This window comes from Culicoides brevitarsis, chromosome 3 (genome assembly GCF_036172545.1).
Source record: "Culicoides brevitarsis isolate CSIRO-B50_1 chromosome 3, AGI_CSIRO_Cbre_v1, whole genome shotgun sequence".
In the NCBI taxonomy this organism is placed as follows: Eukaryota; Metazoa; Arthropoda; class Insecta; order Diptera; family Ceratopogonidae; genus Culicoides; species Culicoides brevitarsis.
In genome coordinates this window covers 8,597,176-8,624,576 of record NC_087087.1, presented here as the reverse complement: position 1 = coordinate 8,624,576, position 27,401 = coordinate 8,597,176, and the positions used below count along the sequence as shown (strand labels likewise).

At 26.7% G+C, this 27,401-nt stretch overlaps 2 protein-coding genes across 2 annotated transcripts in view; both read right to left on the bottom strand.

Moving 5' to 3' along the window:
* LOC134834121 (alpha-2C adrenergic receptor) overlaps positions 1-27,401 on the bottom strand; it is an 89,594-nt gene that overhangs the window by 37,298 nt on the left and 24,895 nt on the right. The window lies entirely within an intron of this gene.
* On the bottom strand, positions 25,407-27,305 carry LOC134833279 (UDP-glycosyltransferase UGT5-like). The gene is made up of 2 exons (XM_063847546.1): positions 27,140-27,305; positions 25,407-26,832 (listed from the first exon to the last, which is right to left on the bottom strand). The coding sequence occupies exons 1-2, from the start codon at positions 27,303-27,305 to the stop codon at positions 25,490-25,492; spliced, it is 1,509 nt and encodes a 502-aa protein (XP_063703616.1). The 3' UTR covers positions 25,407-25,489.

The window sequence follows — 27,401 nt, the reverse complement described above, 5'->3', positions numbered from 1 at the left end:
CAAAGGAAAACAAAAAATTTATGTCGACGAATATTGCTTTCAATGCTTGTTTTCTTCGGAGGTGAAAAAACAAGCAAGTTCGTTGCAAGAAACGAGTGATATATGAATAAATTCTTCAAAGTTGATGAATAGAGTGAAGCGAAACAAGTGCAAGTCTCTGAAGAGATGCAATGTATTTATTTGTGTGCAAGGGCTTCGTTTTGTGTATGTGTGCAATAAAAAAGGAGAAATAAACATAAAATAACGATGATGGAACGCTGTTTGCATTGCACTGAGGGATAGATGTTATAATTGCACAATGCAATTATTTCGTCTTGCCATGAGTCTTTATTATACGGCGCTTCGTTGTTTTCTCCGAAGGATTGCTCGGGAGCAAAATTGTTCGAGTTCCACGCTGATGGTCACCGTATAACGGATATAATCAACCGCAAAAAGGCGGAATAAATGCACTTTTCATCCATTTACGTGCTCCGAATATTTTAAATATTTTATATTCTTCCTTCTGCCATCATCCACTTTTTCCGCTTCTCATTGAAACTCATTGGGAATGGCGAAGACTCGACCAGTCAAAGTTTATTGAAATATTTTTTTTTTGTTTCGCTTTTTTTTTTATTCGTTCGTTCTTCTCTTCCTTCCTTAATAAAATAAATATTTTGCAAAAGTTTTCGCTATAATGCTGCAGTCAGTCATTCATTTGATGGCAAATGTTTCAACTTGGCACACAAAAAAAAAATGAAGTTTAAAAGTTATCGTTTGATCAATTTTTAAAGCGGATTTTTTTTTGTTCAATTTCAGTTAAAAAAATAATTTTTGATAGTTTTAATTTTTTTTTAATTTCAATTTTTTGAATATTTTAAGCTTAAATTATATTTAAGAAATTCATTAAATAATTATTAATTTTTATTTTAAATATTTTTAAATAATATTTAATTTTTTTAAAGTAAAATAAAAACAAATTTAATTAAATAAATTAATTAATTTAAAAATTAAAATTAATTTAATTAAAAATAAATCAATTTTTAAAATTCAGTAAATAAAAAAAAAATAATAATTTATTATTTATTAATTTAAATTTATTAATAAAAATTAATTAATTAATTTTTCAAATTAGGCAAAAATTTAAAAAAAATATTTTAATTTTTTTTTACATTTAATTTTATTTAAATTAATTTTCATTATTTAAGAATTTCAAAAATTTTTATTTAATAATTTTTTACAAAAAAAAAAAAAAAAAAAATCTTGTAAAATTTCTTGATAATTTATTCAGTTGTACAAATTTTTTTTTAATTATTTTTGTTCATTATTTTTATTTTTCTAAGATAGACAAAAAACGGACAAAAATGCAAAATTCTCATAAAAAATCCAAATGTGGTAAAAAAATGTTCGCAAATATTGAAAAAGTTTTCCCATCAAAAAGAATAATCATCTGATATTCAAGATGTGTTGAGCACTGCTTTCTTCCGCAAGGCGTTTTATTTGAGATTTTCGACGGATGTTTGCAGGTGACAGCATTCAAATTGCATGCTCATCTTCAAAAACAGCAGACTAAAGAAAAGGAAACACAAAACACGTCAAAAATTAATCTTAATCGCGATTCTCATTAAAATCCAATCTCACAATCTCCCATCCACTCCAATTCATAATCTCGTCAAATTTTCTTGGTCATTAGGCGAGTAAACAACGTCTTCTGTTGTTGTGAAAAGCAAAGATGATGACGACAATTAGTGCCGTGTCCCTGAAATTCTCATCTCATTTCCATCCGAAGCATTAAGGATAATTACTTATTCCTCCATTTTTCTCCTCTCGCTCGGTGCCTTGCCAAAGTGCTAAACTAAAATGACTAAAATGGTGATGGTCGTTTGTAAAAAAAAACAAAAAATTTGTAGGAAAAACCGCCTGACACAAAAAATTTAATCATCAAAAATTACTGACAATTAACTCGATATAGCTGTCTCTCTCACTTGGGAGGCAAAACGAGAGAGATTATCTTTTTTTCTCATGCATAAACACACCGAAAAGCAGTACACTCAATTACTTCTCGACTAAAAATTACTCTGGCAAAAGCTCCATGACAAAAAGGAAACCCGCAAAAAATGTTCTTATCTGCTTATGTTTCAGGCAGTCATTACGTTGTTAGAACATCAGAATCGCATTTTTTCTGTGTCAAATCTTGCAGTTATGCAAATTTTTGCGTTACTTTGTATCATCATCATTATAATTTTTGGTTTTTTATCGCATTTTGGAGAAGTAATTTAGGTTTCAGCTGAAATTTGGATAAATTTTGATTCATGAGGAGTATGAAATTGTGAGATCTTATATTTGGCGGGAAAATTTGTTAAGTGATCTTTAACAAATTTTCCGCCTAAAAATAAAATTTCACTTTTTTGTACTCCTCATGTCAAAATGTCATGTCATGTCATATATAAAAATACAATTTTTTTTGAGGAGTAAGAAAATGTGAAAATTTTATTTTTTTGGCGGGAAAATTTGATTGGAGACCTTTAAAAATTTTCCCGCCAAAAAATAAAATTTCACATTTTCAGACTCCTCATGCCATTTTCGAGTTATAAAACGAAAAAACCTTGGATTTTTTAATACTGAAAGTAAATTTGAATCATGAGGAGTACCAAAATGTAAAAAATTTCTTTGAGGAGTAAGAAAATGTAAAAATTTTTCAAAAATAACATTGAAATACGATCAGGTCATTCCGATTAACACAAATTCTATTCAATTTCATTTTTATTTTGCTTTTATTTTGTTTGAGAGACAGAAGTTGTTTGTCTGATGCTGCGGTAATTGGTGTCTGTGTTTCGGATGCTGTTACTGGCAATAGTTAATTTGAATGTTTCTCGAGAGAAATCGAAAATTTGTCATTTCGGGCAACTTTTCTACTTTGTCTGCGGTAACTGTTGACAGAGCAAAAATATTTCCTCGAATTTTATCGCAAAATTATGGAATAAAATAATCTCTCATATTTACTTATCTAAGTCTAGCCCAACATTTTTCCAAGTAAAAATTTAATCTTCCATCATCAAAATTTTTGTTCATTTTGTGGAATGGAATGAAAAATTTCCTCTGAATTTGAAAAATTAAACAAAAAAAAAAAAAAGTTGCTCCATTTTATTTTCTGTTTATATTTTACAACTCGTTATGTTATTGCGGCTTTCATAAACTTCATTTAATTGTCCTGCTGGTGGTTCTTTTGCTGTGTGGCGACGACGCTGAATGAGCAAACAACAAAAACAAAGTTCATGGTAATCTTCTGCTTTTGACTTGAGGTAAAACTATTTTAACAATAAATATCTTTTGTTACGTTTCATTAAACCAGAAATACGTCGAGCAAGTGACAGAGACAATGAGGGAATGGAGGGAGTCGTAATTGTGGCTAAAGGAAAAGTTTTTTGTATTGAATTCAAAAGGTAAATAAATGATAAATTGTGTGTCGTTTGAACAAAAACCGGAGGGCAGACAACTTTAATAATTATTGTTTGAATTCGATATTTTATGTGGTTGATTGAGAGATTTTTGCCACAAAAGAGTTTTTATGGTTTTTAAAAATTTTTGTTTGAATTTTTAAGTTTGAGCTTTTTTAATTTTTTTCTAAAATATTTTTTTTAATTTTTAAAATTTAAATAAAATTTAAAAAAAAATTAAAAAAAAAATAAATATTCAGAGAAATAAAAAATTGCTTCATAAATTCAATCTCCATATTTTAATGAAAAGTCTAAAATTAAAAAAAAAATTATTCAAAAAAAAAAAAAAAAAATAAATAAATAAAAATAATAAATAAATAAAATAAAATAAAAAATTAAATAAAATGTAAAATATTAAAAATTTATTATTAAAATTAATTTAATTTTAATTAATTAATAATTTAAAATTAAATTAAATTAAAATTAATATTATAAAAATAAATAATTAAATTTAATTAAATAATAAATAAAATAATTTTTTTTTAAAAATTAAAAAAAATAAAAAAAAAACTTTTTTTTTATTTTTGAAAAATTTAAATTTAATTTATTTTTTAATGAATTTATTGATTTGTTTATTTAATTAAATTTAATTTTTAAAAATTTAAAAAATTAAAAATTGTAAAAAAAATTATATCCGTTCAAACTATTTTTAAAACCAAACTTCAATCAACAAATGTTATTCCACATTTTGCATTTTTTGCTCATTTTCTTTGTCCCAATAGACATCAATGAGTTTTCATTCCAAAAAATTATTGTTATTTGTGCAGCTGCGCTTGTTGTTTTTTAATTTATGCCTGACTGCTCGTTATGAGCTCAACAATTTTTTGAGTTTTCGTGAAACGCTTCACTGCTAATGATAACAAACAGTAATAATGGAATGATTATAGTGCGTGCAAAATTAAATTAGGCATTAGCCTTTTGTAATGCAAATCATAAAATACAAAATTTAAACTATAAATGACAACGTCGCTCGTTCGCTCGTTGTTTTTGTTGTTGTCGGAAAACCCAATATTTGTTTTTGGAAAATTATTATTTGGCTTGCGGTGTCTTTTTGTAGCTCGTACTGCATATGCTCGTGCTCATGTGCGCGCGTGGAAACTAGTTGCGGTAGTTGTTTTGTTCAACGGTAAATCGGAAAATTGTTGACGCTACTAAACAATGCTCTTCATTAGTCGTTGTTGTTGTCGGTTGGTATATATGAGCGGCACACAAACATTGTCACGATAGCAAATAAATAAATTCCTTTGTCAATTCCGTCACAATTGATGGTAATAATACGCACGACCAATTAGACGAAAATAAACTAAATCAAGTAAATTAGCAACGGTAGTGTGGCATGGCAGCAACATGCATCGTCCGCAATTTCTAATTATTTTTCTTTAATACGTGTTACTCTGTGAAATGAAAAGGGTTTGAGTTTTGACCAAGTTTTTAAAGTTTTAAAGAAAATACTTTTTTAAAAATATTTTTAAGTAAATCAATATTTTTTGTATTTTATTTAAATTTTTTAATATACCTAAGTATTTTTAAAAACTCTTTTAAAAACATGAAAAGTATTATAAGAAAAGTATTATAGTTGAAAAAATAACCTTGCTTGATCTAAACTTTTAAAGATCTTAGTTTTGGCGCCATTTTTAAAAATTGTTTTTCAAAATAAAATTTCAGCTCATTTGTAAGGTTTGGCGCCATTATTGTACAATTTTTTAAAATACTGCGACATTTTTTAAATTTTCGCGCCAATTCTGAGATCTATCGCTATTTTAAAAGCTTTCGCGCCATTTTCAGGATTTGTGTTTTTGAATAAAATTTCGCGTCATTAGTAAAATAATTTGCGCTTCTTTTAAAGATATCGCGTCATTTTTTAAATTTTGCGCCATTTTTGAGATCTTCCACAAATTTTATATTTCGCGCCATTTTAAAGATCTTTCGCCATTTTAAAAAATTTTTAAGAGTTGTGTTTTTAAATGAAATTTCGCGCCATTTTTTAAATATTTTGCGCTTCTTTTAAATAAATCTCGTCATTTTTAAATTTCGCGCCAATTTCGAGATCCTTCGCCATTTTAAAAGTTTTCGCGCCATTTTTCATAAAATTACTTCAATAAATTAAAAAGCATAAAAATCAGGGATCAAATTCACCCCTTTTTCGCATCACGATGAAAAATTAGTTGCTCCTTCATTGTTTTTCCTCTCTTTTCTCCCCTTTTGTTCGTTATTAATAGTGCCACACTACACATGATCTGGTTCAAGTGTAATGAAAGTCCCGTGTTTGTGTTGTTGTTGTTAATAAAGAGACACACAAACACACTTCTTTTTCCTCCTCGCCGTGTCCCATTCATTTTTATGTCATCGTCATTTTGTGAAAAGCACTTAACTTTTATTATCACAACAAGAGGGTACTCGCTCTTGCTCTATCTCGTGCACTTGTGACACGTTCTTCTCCATCGCACTCGAAGCATGTGAGTTTAACAAAAAAAAAAAAAATAGATAAAATAATGATAAGTGTATATTATATATTGGAGGAAGCTTTTAGGTGCCAATTTTCTTCTATTCACTCATTTATTTATAAATCATCGTGAAATGAGCACAAAAATTTCGAACCATTAGCAATTTTCGCATTGTTGTTCGGTGACACGATGCGGCATTCAAACATACAACAAAAAAAAAATGAGGAAGCACGAAAAAGAGGAAAAAAATGAGCGCACGTGATGAAGCAAATTTTATAACGTTGTCATGATCGGTAATTTGTTTTGTGTTGCCGCGCTACTGAAGTGAGCTTTGATCTTTTTCTACGTGTGTGACTTTTCTTTCGGAATATGACGGATGATTGTTTGTTTGGAAGATTAATGGAAAAATACTTTTTTTTTTCTCAAGTTTCGGAGTAAATTTTGCGATTTTGGGAGAAAAATTAGTTGTCAAGGATTTTTTTAACGTAAATTCTTCAATTTTTTATTTTAAATTTAATTTTTTTTTAAGAAAAAATGTTTTAATAAAATTTGAAATATTTTTTAAATATTATTTTAATATTTAATTTTTTTTAAATATTAATTTAAAAAAAAAAAAATTATTAAAATTATTTATAAAAAAATAATTAAAATTATTATAAAAATTTTAATAATTTTTTTAAAATTATTTTCTTCATAAAAAATGTATTTAATAAATTTTTTATTTAAAAAAATAATATTTTTAAATATTTTACTTTATTTATTTATTTATTTTAATATTTTTATTAAAAAAAATATTTTTATAATGCAATGATTACAAAAAATAAATTAAAAATTTTTTAAAAAAAATTTATTAAATACAATTTTTTATGAAGAAAATAATTTTTAAAAAATTATTAAAATTTTTATAATTATTTTAATTATTTTTTATAAATAATTTTTAAATAAAATTAATAAAAAAAAAATAATCAAAAATAATATTTTTTTTTATTTTATTTTTTTTTTATCAAAAAGCTCTTTGATATTTTATCAAATTCAAAAATTCACCGATTCAAAAAAAAATATTTTTTTGAAATTTTCTCATTAAAATTGTAATTTCACGTTAATAAAACGAATCATTAAACCAACAGATCAAAAGTAGGCCAAAGATCTTATAACTTCTTTGACTGCAAAAAAAAATCTAAATTAACCTTTAACCTTTTTTTTCAAGAAGCAACATAAATAAAAATTTTCCTCTTTGACTATCGTGCGTTACTAATGCAAAACACTTGAAAAAAATGTGCGAAAAAATTTCCATTTTTACATAGAAAATTTTCCTTCAAGGTCATTCACCTTTTTCCTCCTTCAGACTGATCAAGAATCCTCTCGTATTTCGCATTTATTTGGCAGTTATGCAAACAAGCAAGAAAAAAAAATCGAAAATCTCACGTTATAATAGCTTTTTGTTTGGAATAATCTTCTCAATATCTCATCTGCTTGTTTTTTCTCTTTGTTTGTAGGGAAAATATTGCAGTAAAAAATCTGTGTGTACATTTATAATAATCATCTTTCGCTGTTTTTCGTATGTTGTTAGGGAAGGTTTACAAAAGACAAGAAACTCGAATTTATTTTGTCAGAAACGTGTTTTGGAAATTATATTTTAACAATTTTTTCTCGTTTCTTCGTTCTTAAAAGTGAACAAGAATTTTCTTATGGAAATCTCGTGGAAGGCAGTTGAACAGAAACTGACTTTATTTATATTTTATGACATTTCTAATGGCTTTTATGGTGTGTGAAAATATTTTTACTCCACGGGACAAACAAAACAAAAAGAGCTTTTGTCCCTTTTTTGTTCTGCTCTCCACAAAATTTCTCCGTATTGGCAGCAAATAGTCAAAAAATAAACATATATGTCATTCAAAGCATTTCCATTCTCCGCAGGGCTCAGACAAGCAAATAATTGAATATTGTTGTATATTTTTTTTTCCTTCGCTTTCGTTATGAGTCACACACATGTTCCGCATTCTCGAGCGACATGATGATGATGATGATATTATTGTTGCACAGCAGTTAAATTTCCCACTGTACGACGCAAAGGCCGATAGTTGCTCTGTTTATCTATTTTTTTTGGCATATAGACACGAAATAGTGCTAAATTTTGTGTATGTGCCTTATTCATATCTTTAAAAGGGGGAGAAATAAAAAAATCTTTTTGGCAAAAGTTTTTTTTTGTGGTTTTCATTTGTGTGGGAACAAATGTTAACAAATTAAATGTTACAACATGAAAAGAAGTTTTTTTATGTTGAAAGTTCTGACAAATTTGGAAAGTTTTTGTAATTTTTTGGGATGAAAAATTAGATTTTAGGCTCATTTTTTTTATTTTATTTTAAATAAATTTGTTTTAAAACTTTTTAATTCATATTTTTAAAATTTTTTTCTTAATTAAAAATTTTAAATTTTAATAAGAATATAAAACTTTAAATAAGATAATTTATTTTTAATTTTATTATTTCAATTAAATTAAATTTTTATTATTTAATTGAAATAATAAAATTAAATATAAACATAATCTTATAATTTTTTTATATTTTTAATAAAAAAATTTAATTATGATAATTTTTTTTTAAATTATTTATTTCGATTTTTTTATTCGAGATTTTTAGACAAAACTATGTCAAAAGAAATTTTTTTTTCAGTTTCAATTTTTTGGCAGTTTTGAGTAACAAAATGATTAAAAATGATAAATTAGAGCCCTCTGACAAATTTTTATCCATTTGGAGCAAGATTTGACAAAAATTGCTTTGACACCGTTTTTGACATAGTTTTTGACACAGTTTTGCTCTTGATTTAGTTTTCAAATCAAAACTGTGTCAAAGAAAAAATTTTTTTTCAGATTCAATTTTTTGGCAGTTTTGAGTTATAACATGATTAAAAATGATAAATTAGAGCCCTCTGACAAATTTTTATCCATTTGGAGCAAGATTTGACAAAAATTGCTTTGACACAGTTTTTGACATAGTTTTTGACACAGTTTTTTGCCTTGATTTAGTTTTCAAATCAAAACTGTGTCAAAGAAAAAATTTTTTTTCAGTTTCAATTTTTTGGCAGTTTTGAGTTATAAAATGATTAAAAATGATAAATTAGAGCCCTCTGACAAATTTTTATCCATTTGGAGCAAGATTTGACAAAGTTTTTGCTTTTTGAGTTATAAAATGATTAAAAATGATAAATTATAGCCCTCTGACAAATTTTTATCCATTTGGAGCAAGATTTGACAAAAATTGCTTTGACACAGTTTTTGACATAGTTTTTGACACAGTTTTGCTCTTGATTTAGTTTTCAAATCAAAACTGTGTCAAAGAAAAAATTTTTTTTCAGTTTCAATTTTTTGGCAGTTTTGAGTTATAAAATGATTAAAAATGATAAATTAGAGCCCTCTGACAAATTTTTATCCATTTGGAGCAAGATTTGACAAAAATTGCTTTGACACAGTTTTTGACATAGTTTTTGACACAGTTTTGCTCTTGATTTAGTTTTCAAATCAAAACTGTGTCAAAGAAAAAATTTTTTTTTCAGTTTCAATTTTTTGGCAGTTTTGAGTTATAAAATGATTAAAAATGATAAATTAGAGCCCTCTGACAAATTTTTATCCATTTGGAGCAAGATTTGACAAAAATTGCTTTGACACAGTTTTTGACATAGTTTTTGACACAGTTTTGCTCTTGATTTAGTTTTCAAATCAAAACTGTGTCAAAGAAAAAAATTTTTTTTTCAGTTTCAATTTTTTGGCAGTTTTGAGTTATAAAATGATTAAAAATGATAAATTAGAGCCCTCTGACAAATTTTTATCCATTTGGAGCAAGATTTGACAAAAATTGCTTTGACACAGTTTTTGACATAGTTTTTGACACAGTTTTGCTCTTGATTTAGTTTTCAAATCAAAACTGTGTCAAAGAAAAAATTTTTTTTCAGTTTCAATTTTTTGGCAGTTTTGAGTTATAAAATGATTAAAAATGATAAATTAGAGCCCTCTGACAAATTTTTATCCATTTGGAGCAAGATTTGACAAAAATTGCTTTGACACAGTTTTTGACATAGTTTTTGACACAGTTTTGCTCTTGATTTAGTTTTCAAATCAAAACTGTGTCAAAGAAAAAATTTTTTTTTCAGTTTCAATTTTTTGGCAGTTTTGAGTTATAAAATGATTAAAAATGATAAATTAGAGCCCTCTGACAAATTTTTATCCATTTGGAGCAAGATTTGACAAAAATTGCTTTGACACAGTTTTTGACATAGTTTTTGACACAGTTTTGCTCTTGATTTAGTTTTCAAATCAAAACTGTGTCAAAGAAAAATTTTTTTTTCAGTTTCAATTTTTTGGCAGTTTTGAGTTATAAAATGATTAAAAATGATAAATTAGAGCCCTCTGACAAATTTTTATCCATTTGGAGCAAGATTTGACAAAAATTGCTTTGACACAGTTTTTGACATAGTTTTTGACACAGTTTTGCTCTTGATTTAGTTTTCAAATCAAAACTGTGTCAAAGAAAAAATTTTTTTTCAGTTTCAATTTTTTGGCAGTTTTGAGTTATAAAATGATTAAAAATGATAAATTAGAGCCCTCTGACAAATTTTTATCCATTTGGAGCAAGATTTGACAAAAATTGCTTTGACACAGTTTTTGACATAGTTTTTGACACAGTTTTGCTCTTGATTTAGTTTTCAAATCAAAACTGTGTCAAAGAAAAAATTTTTTTTCAGTTTCAATTTTTTGGCAATTTTAAGTTATAAAATGATTTGTTTTTTCTTTTAAAATAAATTTAATTAAAAAAACCTTAAATTTTAAAAGAAACTCTCATAGAAAAAACTTTTCTGTGTAAAAAAATTTAAACAAAAAATTGTTGATGTGATTCAAATATCCTACATTCAGTTCAAAAAATAGTTCAAATGGATAATTGTGAGTAAACAATTTTTTTTATTCTCTATTTCAACCAAAATTTGGAATGTATTGTTATGTTAGCCAAAAAAAAAGTCTGTCTATAATTTTATTTTTTTGTTATTCGACGAAAGTATTGATTTTGACTTTTTTTGTTGTTTTTATTTAACCACATATGGCAAAAAAATCGTTAGATAAACTTTTTTCCTCATACATTGTTCAAACACATGCCACGACTTTGGGTTGGATTAGTGTCTGATGTTGGCAGGAAGTAACTTTACAGACCTAGACTTGTCTTCTTTTTTCAAATTTATTCGTGACTGACACACTTTGTCTGCTGAACAAAAATTCTTTTGTCCTTGTTTGCTCTTCGTTGAAGTAAAAGAACGAATGCAGTTACTTTACTTTACTGAAACGGAAATATTTTGCTGTAATTTATCGTCTTTTACGACTGTTCAGGATTTTTTGATCTCCGTAAATAACCATAAATAATAGCAATTGTTGTGAGAAAGTTGCATCTTTTACGCAAAAAAGATGAAAATTTTGTTCATTCATGCGACGAGCTTTAATGTCGCTCATAAATCTCGGTTTTATGTATTTTTTTTCGGGGGAAGATCGATCGAAAAAATGTCATTAAATCGCCTTTTTGGTACTCTTGACCCAATTTTCAAGCTGTTTTTCTGCGAGTGCCTCCCACTCGACTAATGGCAAGATGGATGTTTATGCGACCCAATATTGGCTTCTCCCTTCTGCAAAATCAATCAATCTTGTGTTTATGAAAAATCTTACTAAAAATAATTTTAAAGCAAGAAATTGTTTAAATTTTTTTTTTTCTTAGGTTTATGGCGCTTTTTTAACGCACATTCGGGAGGAAAACATATAATTTGTTTATGAAAACTTTCCATTCACGAGTGACGGAAGCTCGTTTGTTTTGCCATTATTGCACACGTGTGGCACGCGCTTCGATTCGACGAAGGGTATTGAAAAAATTGTTGATCTAAACAAGCAATCGAGGCAGGCAGGCAAAAATTGGATTGTTGTGAAAGAAAACATGCCGGGAGAGAGAAAGAGAAGCGAAACAATAACAAAAAGTTCTTTTTGCTCCTTTTTTTATTTATTTGTGTTTTTAGGATTTTTTATATTTTTTGTGGGTGATGTGTCATTTTTTTTTTGCTTCGCTCCCGGTTCTTTCAAACGACAAAAACGCACAATGATGACAACCTTAATAAATCAATCACAAAACTTTTTGGTCGGATAAAATATTCGAGAGTAGCAGCAGCAACGAAAATATGCCTCCATCATTGTTTGCATAAAGATAAGTTTGTTGTTTTTTCCTTCGTGCCAGCGTTGTTTGTTTATAATAAAAATATCTAGACAAGATAGACGAGATAATGCTTCGAGTTCGGGTGATGACAGACGAGGATTATGTGCTTGTTTGAGATAATTTAAGTGCATGAACTTCTTGCAAGATGAGGCTTTTCTTAAGGTTTTTTTTTTTTGTTTTAAGTAGAAATGAAAAAAATAATGGAGACGTCTGGTAAATTTTGTGATACTTTGACGTCAATAATTTCTATGGTAAGAAAAAAATAGCTCAAAGGAGAAAAAATGTAAATAGAAAAAAAATTAGAAAAAAACTAATTAATAAAATTAAAAAAATGTGATCTCGTGAGATCGTAACAGATAGTGAGGAGTACAAAAATGTGAAAATATTCATTTTTGACATCTCTAAGAAAAAAAATAATTAATTAGAGATGTCAAATATGAATATTTTTACATTTTTGTACTGTTGAATTAAATTTTTTAAAAATTAAAAAATATGAATTTTACAATTTTTAAATAGTTTTTATATAAAATTTTATTTAAAATTCAACTTTTAAAAAAATTTAAAATATTTTGATAAAAAAAAAATAAAACATTAATTTAAAAATTTAGAGGAATTTTGTACAAACAATAAGTTTAACTTTTTTTAATTAATTTAATTAAATTTTAATTTTTATGATTTATTCTAATAATTAATTAATTTTAAATCTACTTAAACTTTAACTCTTAAAGCAAGAAAATGTTTAAAAAAATTTTTTTTCTTAATTTTAAATTAATTTTTTACCATTTTGAGTCAAAAATGGCAATTTTACAAAATTTATCTAATTTTTCGTATTTTTATTCTTTACTCAGTTTTTGCTTTTGCTTTCTAAAAGAACTTTCATAATTACATCCACGTGTCTTTTTAGATAAAAATTCCCAAGTCCATGAGAACTTACAAATGGAATATTCTCACAAAAAATACTTTTGCTTTGAAAATTTCCCTTTGAATAAAATTCGTAAACGAACGACATCCAAAGCAAAAAATATTCCATCGTTGCATTAATGCGTCCTCAAACATGGAATGTTACTTATGTACTCGTGTAAAACTTGATCCTAAGTGATCCAAAAACACATAATCTTGTTGTTGTTACTGCTTTCTTCCTCCATCGTCTTCAATGCCGAGCGTCGAGAAGCAAATTGTAACATATTGAAAGAAATCACTTCGCATCTGAACTGAGTTACACTCATGATGATGTAATGTACTTTAAGAGCTTGCTTTTCCCTTTTTTCTCGTATTTCTTCTTTTTTTGTGTTGCCTTCCAAGGAAATGCCTGCGAGATCGCTTAAAGGTATTTAGCACACACATTATCGATTTACGAGAGAGAAACGAAGAACAACAAAGTGAAAGTGTCGGCATGAATATCTCAAGTGAGTGCGAATAGGAAAATAAAAATAAATGATGATGGTGTAAAGTGAAAAACACACAAAAAATCTTTCATTCTCATACTTTTAGGTCGGAAGTGAAATAGAACGTTTTTCTATTTATGACGTCGAAACTCAGTTTAGCTGCCAATGAAGAAAATAAAAAAAAACGAAGAAGAAGTGGTAATGAAATGAGATAAATAAATAAAATAAAATGGAATAACAAATGTTTTGAGATAAATTTCAATCGTTTCTACGTCAACTTTTTTTTTCTTCTCTAATTTGCGATGAAATGTCGAGAAAATCTTTAAATAAACAAATGTATAAAGTTGACAACTGAAAGATGATTTCGCATTTTGATTTTAAGACCCAGTACACATTTTAAATTTTTTTTCAGTACAAATTTTGAATTTTTTCCCAATACAAAAAAACTTTTTCGAATACACATTTTTTTAAAATTTTTAATTTCAATTTTTAATTTTTTTGCCCAATGCACATTAAATATTTTCTCCAATGAACATTTATTTTTTCTCTTAAAAATAATTTTTAAAAAATCATTTTGAAAAATTGTAATGAATTTTTTAACTTAAGATTTTTCTATATCTTTTTTTAATTAAGAATTTCATTATGAAACTCTTCAAATTGTGCATTGGGATTTTAAATTTATTACAAATTTCGATATAAAAACTTGCGGTAAAAGCAAAATTTAATGTTTTATGAACTTTATTAAAAGCTTATAAACACAAAATATCTACTGGATCGAGAATTTGAATTGTATAGACATTTTGAAATGTGCATTGGGGTCAAATTTTTACAAGAATTTTTAATTAAAATTACTATTTAAAGGTCACGTGGTTAAAATTTTTTAATTAAAAATAAAATTCTTTAATTTATTTTTAATATAAAATTTTTCTTTCATTTAGATTTTTTCGAAATTTGCACTGGGCATGGTCACGTGACTCACATAAAAATGCAAATTTGTTCTTTTAACGTCAAATTTCTACAATTTTCGTACAACTGCTCGACAAATTGTCGTCAAAAATATCAAAATACTCGTGAAGGTCGTTTGGGGAAATCCCAGTTGTGCGTGCGATTGACGTGCGTGCATATTTCTTATGCAAATTACGCGCGAGACGATAAGTGGATTAATTTAAAATTCATGCAAGCCGCAGGATTTGTCAAAAAAAAAAATTCAAGCCAATAATCGAGATTTGTGTGTTTGCTCGTTTTTATCGCTGCCAAGGACTTTTCTACGCACAATTTCAAGGACACTTGTCGTAACGAAGAAAAAAAAAATTGCGAAAATCAATTTATAATAAAATAAAATATAAATGATAATGACGATGATAAAGAATTCCTTGTATTATTATTAAATTTTTCTGTCTTTTTTTCCTTTTTTTTATGAAATTTTCTTGTCATTTTACTCCTTTTTCCATCATCCGCACGCCGCACGCCAAGAACCGATCAATTCCAAATTGTTAGAAGTAGAACATGATTTTTTATTGGATTTGCGTACGCAACACAAGAAATATTCTCGTTACACTGTGAATTTATTATTACAATGCCAAAGGCGTCGGTTGTAATATATATCGTTATGGATGTGCGGAAGAAAAAGGGTATTTGTACAGAAAATTGATTGAATTGCGTCGTGATGCTTCGTAACATTTTTTTTTCGGGGAACAATTGATACTGTTTAGTTAAGAGTGAAAAATTACCAGAATTTAATTGGATCAAATACGGAAGTCACCCAAAGGCACGAATTTCTTGCGTTAAAACGATGATGAATGACGACAAGGATACACGAGCGACGATTAGAGGAAATTTTATAAACGATTAATAAATCAATCTCGTATTTTTTTTTTGTGTCTCTTGTAGAACAAATATTTGTGTCCAACGGAAAGAACATCTGTCGCGAAATACATGGAAATTGTCGTCATCAAAGAAGAAAAACAAAAAAAAAAATTGGAAAGAAGGAAGAAAAAGAAGAAACATGAAAAGAAACAAAAAATCGCCATCAGCGACGTTCTGATCAAAAAAAAATGAAATTTCGTAATACAAGAAATGACTTTTCCTTTTTCATGTTTTTTCTTGCGCTTATTCTTCGTTTTTGTCTTGTTTTATGTGCTTTTTATTGAATTTTGATATTGAATTTTTTTTTCAATATTTTATTTTAGAATTTTTACTAAATTATTTTTTTTTTAAATTAAAAATATAATTTTAATTAATTTAAAAATAATTTTAATTATTTTTTTAATTATTTATTTATTTTAAATTATATTTAAAAATTATTAATTTATTATTATAAATTATTTTTTTTTAATTTTTTAAAAACTTTTATGGTTTTACTTATTTTTTTATATTTTTTATAAAATTTTGGAAAATAATTTATTTTTTTAAAATTATTTAAAAAATAATTTATTTTTTAAAAATTAAGTTAAAATTTTTTTTCAGGATTAATTCGATTTTTTTTGCAAAATATTACGAATTTAAAAAAAAATAATTAAAAAATTTTTAAACAGTTTAATTTAAAAAAAATTCAAGAATTTAAACTTAAAATTATTTTTTTTTTAAAATTAAATTAAATTATTTTTAAATTTATTTGATTTTTTTTTTGAAAAATATTACGAATTTAAACAAAAAATTATTAAATAATTTTAAAAATTTAAATAATTTTCATTTAATTTATTAATTCAAGTTAATTTGTTTGAATTTTTAAAATTATTTAATAATTTTTTGTTTAAATTCATAAAATTAAAAAAAAAATATAATTTTTTTTAATTTTAAAATATTTTTATTTTTTTTAATTTTTTTAAAAATTTTTTCGAATGAATAAAAACGCATTTTTCAAACATTTTTTTCTCATTTTAAGAAATGACTTGCGAAAAAAAAACGGAAACGCAGAATGGAATTGGACATCTGTCGTGTTGTCATTGTCTGTAAATATTTAATCTCATTCGGTCCACAGCAAAAAGAATAGAATAAAATGGCCCATCATAAATCCATTAAAACATCGAAGACGCACAAAAGAGACGATGACACCAGAAATGAATGTAATGGCAGCCAATTTAAAGGCAAAAAAAAGAAGGAAAAAAAATAAAGGAAAAGCTCGATTAATAAAAAAAGATATAAATTTAATATACTCCCTTTTTTTTATTGGCGAGCACGTATTTCGATTAGTGCCGGAGAAAATCGATCATTGACGAATTATTATCCCCAGAGGAGGTGACCCTTACCTTTTTTTATGCATACCTCCTTGTAAAAAGCAGACAAAACATAAATCCGACACATCTGCCGGTGATTTTCCAAAGGATTTAAAAAAAGGTATGAGAGTCACGTGTCTTTGTCAAGGCATTGTTTGTTCACACACTTTGACACAAAATATGCCATTGTCTGAGTTTTTTTTCGATTTAATACCAAAAAAAAATGATGACTTTATTTTTTCGTAAATTTTTTTTTTTTGAGATCCAAGAAAAGAGCCATCAAAAACGAATTTGCAGGAAAAAAGGCCAGTTTATCAAATAAAAATATAATTAGAGCTTCAGGCGAACCGAGACCCTTTTTTATTTATTTTTAATCATTTATATTGGCTCAAATTGTTACAATAATTTATTTTTTCCCAAAAAATAAAAAAAAAAATAATAATAAATAAATAAATAAAATTACCAGACTTCTCCATTTTTTTCGCACGTTAATTTTTTTTTTCGAGAATTTTTTTTTTCTAAGAGCGAAAAAGGCAATTTATGTCAAGAAGAATTATTTTTCGGGGTTTCTTTGATATCCGAGCTTCTAATAAAAATTATTATCATAACATAATTATTATTACCGTCGTCTCAGTTTCCTTTTATTTTTTTGTATTTTTATTATTATCGTACCGTCATTTGTTATCAAAGCAAAAAATGTGGCCAAGAAGGCGGAGGAGATGAAGGAAGCACGATTCTAAATTAAAATTAATGAGGAAAAAAAATGCAAGACTATCCTGTTTTGAGATCTAATGATGGCGAAACTGCTGACACGGCAATAGATAACAAACAGAGGGAAAAAAGGGAGAAATCGCACAGAATAAATTAAAGCAAAAAAAAAAACATAAATATTAAAGAGCGATGAATCAATTTTTTTGTTTGTTTGTTTCTTTATCAGCTTTTTATGTGTTGATTTTTTTCTTCTCCTGTCGTCGTCGTAAAAAATTAAGGTCAAGGTTGTCTTTTTATAACTTTTATGACAACAGCGAGAAATAACACCCGCACTTGTTACGTTACAAAAATTTTTTTCTCCTTTAAAAAAAAAAAAAAAAAAAAAAATTAAGAAGTCGAAAAAAGTCACAAACAATCGAGTCGCAGTAAACAGCAAAAGTAAAAAAAAAGTGAGAAGGGAGTAAATTCTCAAGGCATAAAAACAAAGCTACCAGCTACTAACTCATAAACTTTAGCTTTTGTTTTGAAAAACTTTTGTTGAATTTAACAATCGTTTCTTTATTATTTTACGTTTTCTTTCAAATTGAGAAAACCCAAAAATAAATGGAAAGTTTTCGCTCTCATACTCTCTCTCGCTCTCCTTGGTTCATGTGTGTTTCTTGTAATGTGATACGTCACGTCACGTAATACGAAAAGCAAGAAAAAAAAACTTTTCTGTACATTTAGCATTAGGTGTTTTTTTGTGTGAGGAGAGAAGGAAAAAGTTGCTTCGACAAACAACATGTCATGTCACAAACATTAAAAACTTTCGTGTCTCAATTTTAAATTTGTATTTTATCTTAAATATGCATCACGAGACACAACCGCCAGCAACAAACACATGGATGAGACGTTGGATGGTTATGATGATACGATGATGTGGGGGAGAATTTGGCAAGAAGTTACGACTTTTTTTTTGAAGAGTTAATTTTTTATCAATTTTGATGGTTTTTAAATAGATTGAGCGGTTTTTAAGAATTTAAAATTTTAATAAAAATTAAATTAAAAATAAATTTTAAATAAAATAAATTTTTAAAATAAAAAAAATAAAATAAATTTTAAAAAAAAAAAAAAAATTATAAAAAAATTAAAATAAATTAATAAATTAATTTAAAAAAAATTAATTAATTTTTTTAAATTTTAAATGACATTTAAATTTCAAATGAATTTTTTGCAAAAATTATTTATGGAATAAAATATTTTTTTTATTTGAATTATTCAATGAATTTTCATATTTTTATACAAAAAATAAATAAAACAATAATAAATTTAAAAAAAATTTTTTATTTTTTCACAAAATTTTGAAAAATATTTTTTTTTAAATTTTAATAAATATTTTTAAATTAAAAATAAATTAAATTTTATAAAAAATATAAAAAATATAATTTAAAATTTATTTGATAATAAATTTTTAAAAAATTTAAAAAATTCATATTTTTTGATTTAATTAAAAAAATTTTTAAATTTCAGTTATTTGATAATTTATGTATTTTTAGAAAAATTAAGTAAAATCAAATTATTTTTTAATTAAAAATTTATTTTTAAAAAAAAAATTAAAAAATTAAATTATTAAAAATTAATTTTTATAAATCTTGAAAAAATTTTTACTTTAAATTTTAATTTTTTAATTTTAATTTTAAAAATTTTTTTTTAAAAATTTTTAAAAAAAATTAAAAAATTAAAAATTTTTAATTAAAAATTTAATTTAAAAAAAATTTTATTGAACTGAAAATTTCCAAAAAAAAATCATTAATTTTACCCAACTGAAGAAATTTAAACATTTTTCTTAATTAAATTATTTTTTAATTCAACTACAAAAACACCCCTTTCTTTTTTTTTAACTGACAGACACAATAAATCTTCATAAAAAATCCCCCAAATGCGTAAAATCCTAAAAATCACTGTCAGTCATGAAGAAACGCGTAAATGTTCCCGCAAAAAGTTATAAGCTTGTTCAAAATTTCGTCTCTTTTTTATTTTATTACAAATGTCGTTTGCCGTCGTTTGTCTTTAAAAACATTTTCTTTCGTTTTTCCTGCTCGCGCTCCGTTTGTTTTTGTTATTGTCGCTTACACGAGGTGGTTGAGTGCGTGCGTCTCTCGCATTCACAACAATAATTAGAATAATAATCGTAACTTTCTCCCATTATTACGATGTTGCATCGCAAATTTTGTTCCTCGACACACATTAACGGAGGAAATCTTTTATGTTTCTGCCTTTTGAATTTATGAATGTTTCTTTTTTCATTTTTCTTTTGTTTGTGTGTTTTTATTTATTTTTTGTGTTTGTTTATTGTTCTTGCCTAAAATGAAACAAAAAAAAATGAATGTGAACCAATTGTTATTATTTTTAACATGCTCCGTAAATTGTGTGTGTAATTTTCTTTAAATTGTGAGCGCGAGACAGATGTTTATTTAAATTTTTTGAACAATTTTCAGCTTTTTATCTTTTTTTTTTATTTGAGTCAATGACCTGAGATAGAGTCGTCTCTGTTGGACCTATCTGCTGTCTTGAGGAATTTTTCTTGTTTATTACGAGTTCATGATAATTCTTCTTATTTTTTAATCATAAAAATAAAATATTTATGCAAACAATGGAGAAGAAGAAGAAACCTTCACTTCACCTTATCCTTTCATACGATATTTTTTTTGCCGCATTTCAAAGAAAAAAAATGCGATATTTTGGTTAAATTGGAGTCTTTGGAATTTTTAAAATTTGCATTGGGGCAAAATTTTTGAATACATATTGGGCTTTTTTTAGAATACAGAAGAGAAAATATTTTGACCCAATGCACATTTAAAAAATTTTTCAGATTTCGTTTAAAATTTTTATCCCAATGCAAATTTTTTTAAATTCTTATCCCAGTAGACAAATTTTTAATACTTCTCTTATAAAATGTTTGTCCCAATGCACATTTTTAGTTTTCATCCAGAAGCAATTTTGGTAATTTTTAACCCAATAAACAAAGTTTAAAATTTTTAACCCAATAAACATTATAAAAATTGCCCCAATGCACATTTAAAAAATTTTCATCCCAACTAATTTTTGAAATTTTCATCCCGATGCAAATTTTTTGAAATTTTTACTATTGGTTAAATTTTGAATCCTGTACTTTTTAAATTTTTATCTCAGTACAAAATTTTAGAATTTTGAACCCAATGAACATTTTTAAAAATTGCCCCAATGCACATTTTGATACTAAAATTTCATTAAAATTCCCTTAAAGCAAATGCGATAGTTTCATTGCTCCTTCTATAAACGACAACTTTCAATATTTTTAATAAACTTTGCTACTGGCGAGAATGTCGAGAGACGCGCGTGATATTAATGCAAAGTTTTGCCGTCATCATCACCGTCGTCGTCGTCTTGTTTTTTCTCTCTCTCGAAAGCTTGCACGTTAAATAGGAAATAGGCAGGTAAACGTGCAAAAATTTCATAATTCGCGAAAGGAAACTTTCGTTTGAGGTTGTCCCTGTTTATGCCCTCGACGACGATGATGCCACGCGATTCAACAGTGCGAATATATTAAAATATTAAAATGAGACGTCGTTCTTAAGTATTCTCTTAAAGTTTTTCTCTTGCTCTTAGCGAAGAAGAGACTTTTTCATAATTAAAGTTTAAAAAATTTTTTTTTCTTGAAAATTAAAGAAATTTAGGTTAATGCAGTTTTTCTGAACTTTTAAAGAGGCAAAATATCGATCAAAACAAAAATCTCGACGACTCGTGGCGCGAAACAATTTACTTCCTTCCACGTGTATTCTAATTGAGCTAATAAAGCTTTGATTGCTTCATTTGCGTAACAATGGAAACAACGAAGGAAACATGAAAATTTTCCCACTCACCTAAAGTATTTAAATACATGCGAGCTGGAGAGAAGGGAACAGCTTTCCACGGTAATCGGAGGTAATTTGTGTAAAACGATTCAAAATAATATCAAACGAACGACACGTTATCTAAATTGTTTGGAACAAGGAACAAATACACAAGATAAAAGAAGAACAAGAACATTTCTAAACAGTAATAACAATAAAATATTTTTTTCCTGAATGTTATTATTAGTGGGAGTATTATTATTATTATTATTGCTACTTGTGTTCTTGCTCAACTCAATAAAACGTTTCAGGTTGCCATGAACATTTGAATTCTTTAAACGAGAGATATTGAAATTTATTGATGCAGAAAAAATATTTTTTTGAAAGGAATTCACATATTAAATAAATTACAAAATTTGCATTGGGGCAAAATTTAAAATGTGTATTGGGTAAGATTGGGTAAAATTCTTTAAAATGTCATTTGATTTATTTCAAAATGTAATTTTGCTTTTTATATTTTGTGGAATGCATTTCGATGGAAATCGTTCAAAAAATTTTCCAAATGTTAACTGGGACAAATATTTTAAATTTGAGTTGGGATGGAATTAATGTAAATTAATTAAAATTATGATAAAAATCATAATTGAATTTTTGAAAATTTAAAAAAATTTTAAAAATTAAAAATATTTTTTTTAAAAAAATTAAATTGTGTATAAAAAAAATTTAAAAAATGTGCGCTGGGTCGAAAATTAAAAAAAAAACATTTACAAGGCTTTTTTTAAATTTTCGCCCCAGCGCACATTTAAAAATTGTTTTTTTTTTAATTGTTTTTCTTATTTTTTTTGTAATAATTTGAATTAAATTTCCGACTAAATTAGAAGTATAAAAATTTTCAACTTTCAACATTTTTTTTCAAAATATAAAAAAAATTCTAAAAATTTTTATTTGATTTTTCAACAAAATTTTGCGAGATTTTGCGATTTTGATTAAAAATTAAGTCTCAAAATTTTATTTGAAATTTTTGATTATTGAGTAGATTAATAACTTTTTGGACTTTGGATATAAGCTTTGAGTGAAAATTATATAATTTTAATTGTAGCTTATGGTTATTAAATTTCTTTATTAATCCTTCTCAAAATTAGTCTAAAGCAAAATTTTCGAACGACTTGACGCAGAAAGTGTCAACGAAAATGCCAATTAAGTTGCCAATAAATTCTCGTTCGCTCCCTAATTAACATGAAGACCAACTCATAAAACTCGAATTTTTTCCCAACCATTAATTAACTTTGTCTTACGAAGAGTTGCCAATATTAAACGCAAACACAAATCCATCGTAATCCAATCATAACTCATTAAATTTTCGACAACAACCCTTGGCACATTTTTACTACGTTCATCAAAATCACCCTCTTGTTCGCAATAAAACTCGCCCGATTTAATTAAATTAATAATATTTTCCATGGAGTTTTATTGCTTCGCGTCGCGCCAAGTACCGACTTGCTTGTTGTCTAAATCGCAACAACGAAAAAAAAAATTTTTTTTTGATTACTTTACAACCTGTAATTATCTGAAACAATATTCCAACAACATCTGGTTTCGTACATAATAATTTACTTGAAAGCGCCTCATTCGCCTACTCCGGCAATACTCGTAAAATTATACTATATGGTAATAATAATGTGATGTAGTCCAAAAATGTATTTTACGAGATTGTTTGGGTAAACAAGGGGTAGAAATTCTTTTTGATTTGATGGATTTTGGATTCAAGGACATCTGAAGTCTTTAAAATTCAAAGAAATCTTTCGAATAAAGACATCTGTCAAACACTACAACCCTTCTCTCTTTCACCGGAAGCAATAAAAAGCAACCTGTGAACGAAAAAAAAAACAAAATTTCTTCCTTGTGTGAGGCGAAAAATAAAACAGTTTAATGAAAATGTTCATTTTAAAGCCACACATGTGCCATATGAGTTGTCTGCGAAAACTGGCATGTTTTGAGAACATTAGCATTAAATATCAATAAAAATTAATGTATGCTCATGGAGTGAACAAACCGACACCAAATTGTTCATGTCTTGCGAATATAATGTGGCTTTGCGCGTTGTCTGTCGAACAGTCGAAAAACAGTTTTATTTTTATTAAGTTGTTATAAATGTTGTCTATTTCTGATCGAATTTACCTTTTTTCGACACACACAGACGTTTGTACAAGGAAAAGATGGCTTTTCTAATATTACTTTGTTTATGTTCGCTTTCATGTAAAGTTGTCGAGAGCTTTTTTTTTTGGAGGAAGAGAAAGATACTTTATTGAAATAGCTTTTATTTTTACCATTTTTCGTGGAATATCGGATGAAAAAATAGATTTTGGTTGTTTTATTTTTGTTCTTTTGTTTTTTAGCAAAATAACTTGGAAGGAGGAAAAATAAAATAAAAAAAATTTAGTACATTCATTATAAGATTTGTTTAACTGAAAAATTTTTCATAAATTTGAAAAAAATAAATTTTCTCAATTTTTTTAAATATTTTTGTTAATTCTTTTGAATTTATTAAAAAAATTTTAGATAAATAAATTTTAATTATTTTATACTAAATAAATTAAAATTTTTAATTTTTTTTAATTTAATAAATTTAAAATTTTCAAATTATTAATTTAAATTTTTTAACTTAATTTAATTTAAGTTAAAATTAATTCAAATATATTTTTTTATTTTTATTTAAAATTATTTAAGTTGTTTTAATTTTTTTTATTAATTTAATTTTAAAAATTAATTTTATTTAAAATTTGAATTAAATAATAAAATTGATTCAAATTATTATTTAAAGTCAAAGAAAAAAATTTTTAAATTGGTTTTAAAATTTTTTAAAATTAATTAATATGAATTTTTTTAAAAAATTAAGTTTAATTAAATTTTTCACTTATTTCGATAAAAAAAAATTAAATTAAAATTAAAAAATTATTTAAAATTAATTTATTTTGTAAAGAAGTATTAGTTGAGTATTTTTTTGACAATTGAAGTTGAAAAATTTTCAGGATATTTTTTTGAACTTCAGACTTCAAATTTTAATAATTTTATTTTAGTCTAAAGTTTAAAAAATTATCCTAAGGATTTTCAAACTCAAATTTGTCAAAAAAATACTTAACTAATACTTCTTTATTACTCGTAATTTGATAATATCTCTTCCTGCTCTATAAAATTTCCATATCTTCCTACTCACTAAACAGCATCACCGTCATCTATTCAAATTAGGGTATCAAATTTTATTACGACAAATGAGACTTTTGTATCGTAAACTACACGCAGTTAATTGAAACCCATAAAGTTCAAGTCTATAAGTTAGCAAAAATCCTCAGAGAGCTATTTATCTATTTTTTCTTCCCTTTTTCTTCTATACTTTGACTTACTTTTACTCCAATTTTCACAAAGAAGAAAGATTTCATCTCAGGTAAACAAACGCAAGAATTAGAAGTTATTTAAAGAGTTTTGTCCAAGCAAGGCTATCGAGTCGTAATATCACCGCAGGGATAATCTCTCAACATCTTCAAAGTCTCCTTCTGTGTGATATTTATCTCCGAGATACAAAGAGGGACGAGTGGGATTCGCACTAAATAAATTCAAATTGTGTAAATCGGAGTATCGGAGATGAAAAACGAGGCAAATTATGATATTGAAAAAAAAAGAAAAACGAAAGAGAAGGAGAACAAGTTTTTCTTTGTCTTCTTTCCCTCGTTCGTTTTTTTTATTCATGATTATAAGTGTAGAATGACGCCCAAGAGTCGCATAATTCTAATCCTTCATGTTCTATAAACTACAGAGAGACACATAAGCCTATTATTACTGCTTGCTACGATGAAATTGTGGAAGGAGGAGGAAATTTCTTCCGTCGCTGATATAATCTGAGATAGTTGGCTTTTTGCAATTTGTTTGATTGTATCGGAGGTAATAAGGTGCTTACGTTGACATGTGTTTGTGGCACGAACAGAAGCGCGCGCGGAAACAAGAAAATAATGATAAGCATAATTTGATGATATTAAACAGCTTGTTGTGTCACGTACTTTGCACTTTTTTGCTTTACGAGCAAAGTTAAGGGGCAATAAATTCGTTTTCGAACAGAGAGAAAGTTGTTTGTTTTTTTTTTGGCGCGTAAATTTGACAGCGCTGACATTTTTATTAAATTTTATGGCTTTTTAAGCTTTTCATCGTCTTTCTTTGTCTTTTTCGCGCACAGTAAACGGTAAATTTTCCGTATTGACCATTTCGTGGCTTTCCAATAGAGGTAGAGAACAATTATGACAACGGAGAAAATTGTTAGAAATACATCCCAGTTGTGATATTCGATGAGATTTAACTTCATCGCTGGCGACTTCATGAAATCCGGATTGCCATGTCGCAAAATGTACTCGATCCAATATTTACCCGTTTGAACAGGTGTCATTGGACGATCTCGGAATCGATGAGATAAGGTTTTGGCTGTCATGGAAAATTTCTTATCGTCTATGACATTGTTGATGGTCGAAGATAAGGATTCAGCTGATAGATTTTCGTAATCTAGCTTGACAGCGATACCGCGTTTAATGAATTTGTTGATGTTGGTTCGTTGATCGCCAAATATTGGGATGCCAATTATCGGGACGCCATGATAAACTGCTTCTGTGGTGCTTAATAATCCTCCATGAGTGACATAAGCTTTGACTTTTGGGTTGGCAAGGATGTCATTTTGAGGTAACCAATTAGAAGCGAAAAATTTGGATTTTGAAGAAAATTCTTGAATAGTTGAGTCGTCATCCCATTTGATGATTACCGGAAGTTTGGTCTTTTTTAAACCTTCAATGATGATTTTTTTCTTTTCCAGATCAAGATCTTTCATTTTTAAAGTTCCGCCCATGCAAAAGTAGATCACGCCATCTTTTGATGAATCCATGAACTTCTGAAGATCACTTGGAAGATCATTAATTTCGTCTGAAATCTGCATCCCGCCAACTTCAATCATGTTTGTCATATAAGGCATCGGGCGATCAAGACTGAAGTGACTATTCATGAGTAATAAAGGAACCGCATTACTTTCGATTTCCTTGTAAGTCTCACGAATATTCGGAAAAAGTTCTTTATAATTTCTTTGGTTATACAAATTCGTGATTTCGAGGGAAAATCTGCCCAACCAGTTCGCTATGGTATTTACCAAACGTTCTTTGAAGGTCATTTCATCTGCAATCGGTAAAAAAATGTTCGTCATAAAAGAGTCGTGAGCAAAAGCACCCGTGTAATGTTCCAAGAAGAAAGTTAATTTCTGTGCTGAAGTAATGACAATTGGAGCATTTAACTCTTTGCCAACTCCAAGAAATAAAGGATTGTCAGCAGAGTTCATGAGAATGACATCAACATTTTTGGAAGCTACCATAGCTTGATATTCGTCATTGGCAAGAAGGGCTTTTGATGTATTTAAGGCAAATTCGTTGAATTTATTGAAGTATGAGAACATGTTGAATACCGATCCATCTTTCGCCATCAATTTTTTGAACTCTGAAATACATTTTTTTAATTGATTTTTAGAACTTTGAGTCAATAGAATAGTTTGACAGATAAAGCTAAAATTTTTTTACTTTCAAAAATTTCCACTTTTGAAACATATTTAAGCTCCAAAACGTGCTCCAACCTCAAAATTTGGCGGGAAAAATCAAAATATGCAATATTAACAGTAGTTTGTTTACAAATTATCAAATCCCATTGCATATTTTGAATTTTCCCGCCAAATTTTAGGTTAGAACACGTTTGAACCAAAAAGCTTCGTGTTTTGATTTGAATATGTTTCAACTAACACTTTACTAACCATCCAAGCTTGCAAGATTCAATTTGACTTCCCGATAGTTCGGCGGTAAATTTTTCGTTTCAAATCCCGTGAAAACTGTCACATTATGTCCATCCAAAGCAAGTTCCTTCAACAAATTTTGGGCAAATAAGTAATGAGATTTCATATCAAAAGTATAAATGCCCATAATATTGGCAGCTTGTGTAACTGTGAACTGCCATATTACCAAAATTATGAAAAATAATTTTAAAATTTTCATTTTAAGTTAATAATAATTTAAGAA

What these genes read in the sequence shown, in the direction of transcription:
- LOC134833279 (XM_063847546.1), bottom strand. Translation starts at nt 27,305, where the DNA reads ATGGGCATTTATACTTTTGATATGAAATCTCATTACTTATTTGCCCAA. An exon ending in GAATCTTGCAAGCTTGGATG is followed by an intron (nt 26,833 to 27,139) that starts GTTAGTAAAGTG and finishes AATGTATTTCAG; the next exon opens with AGTTCAAAAAATTGATGGCG.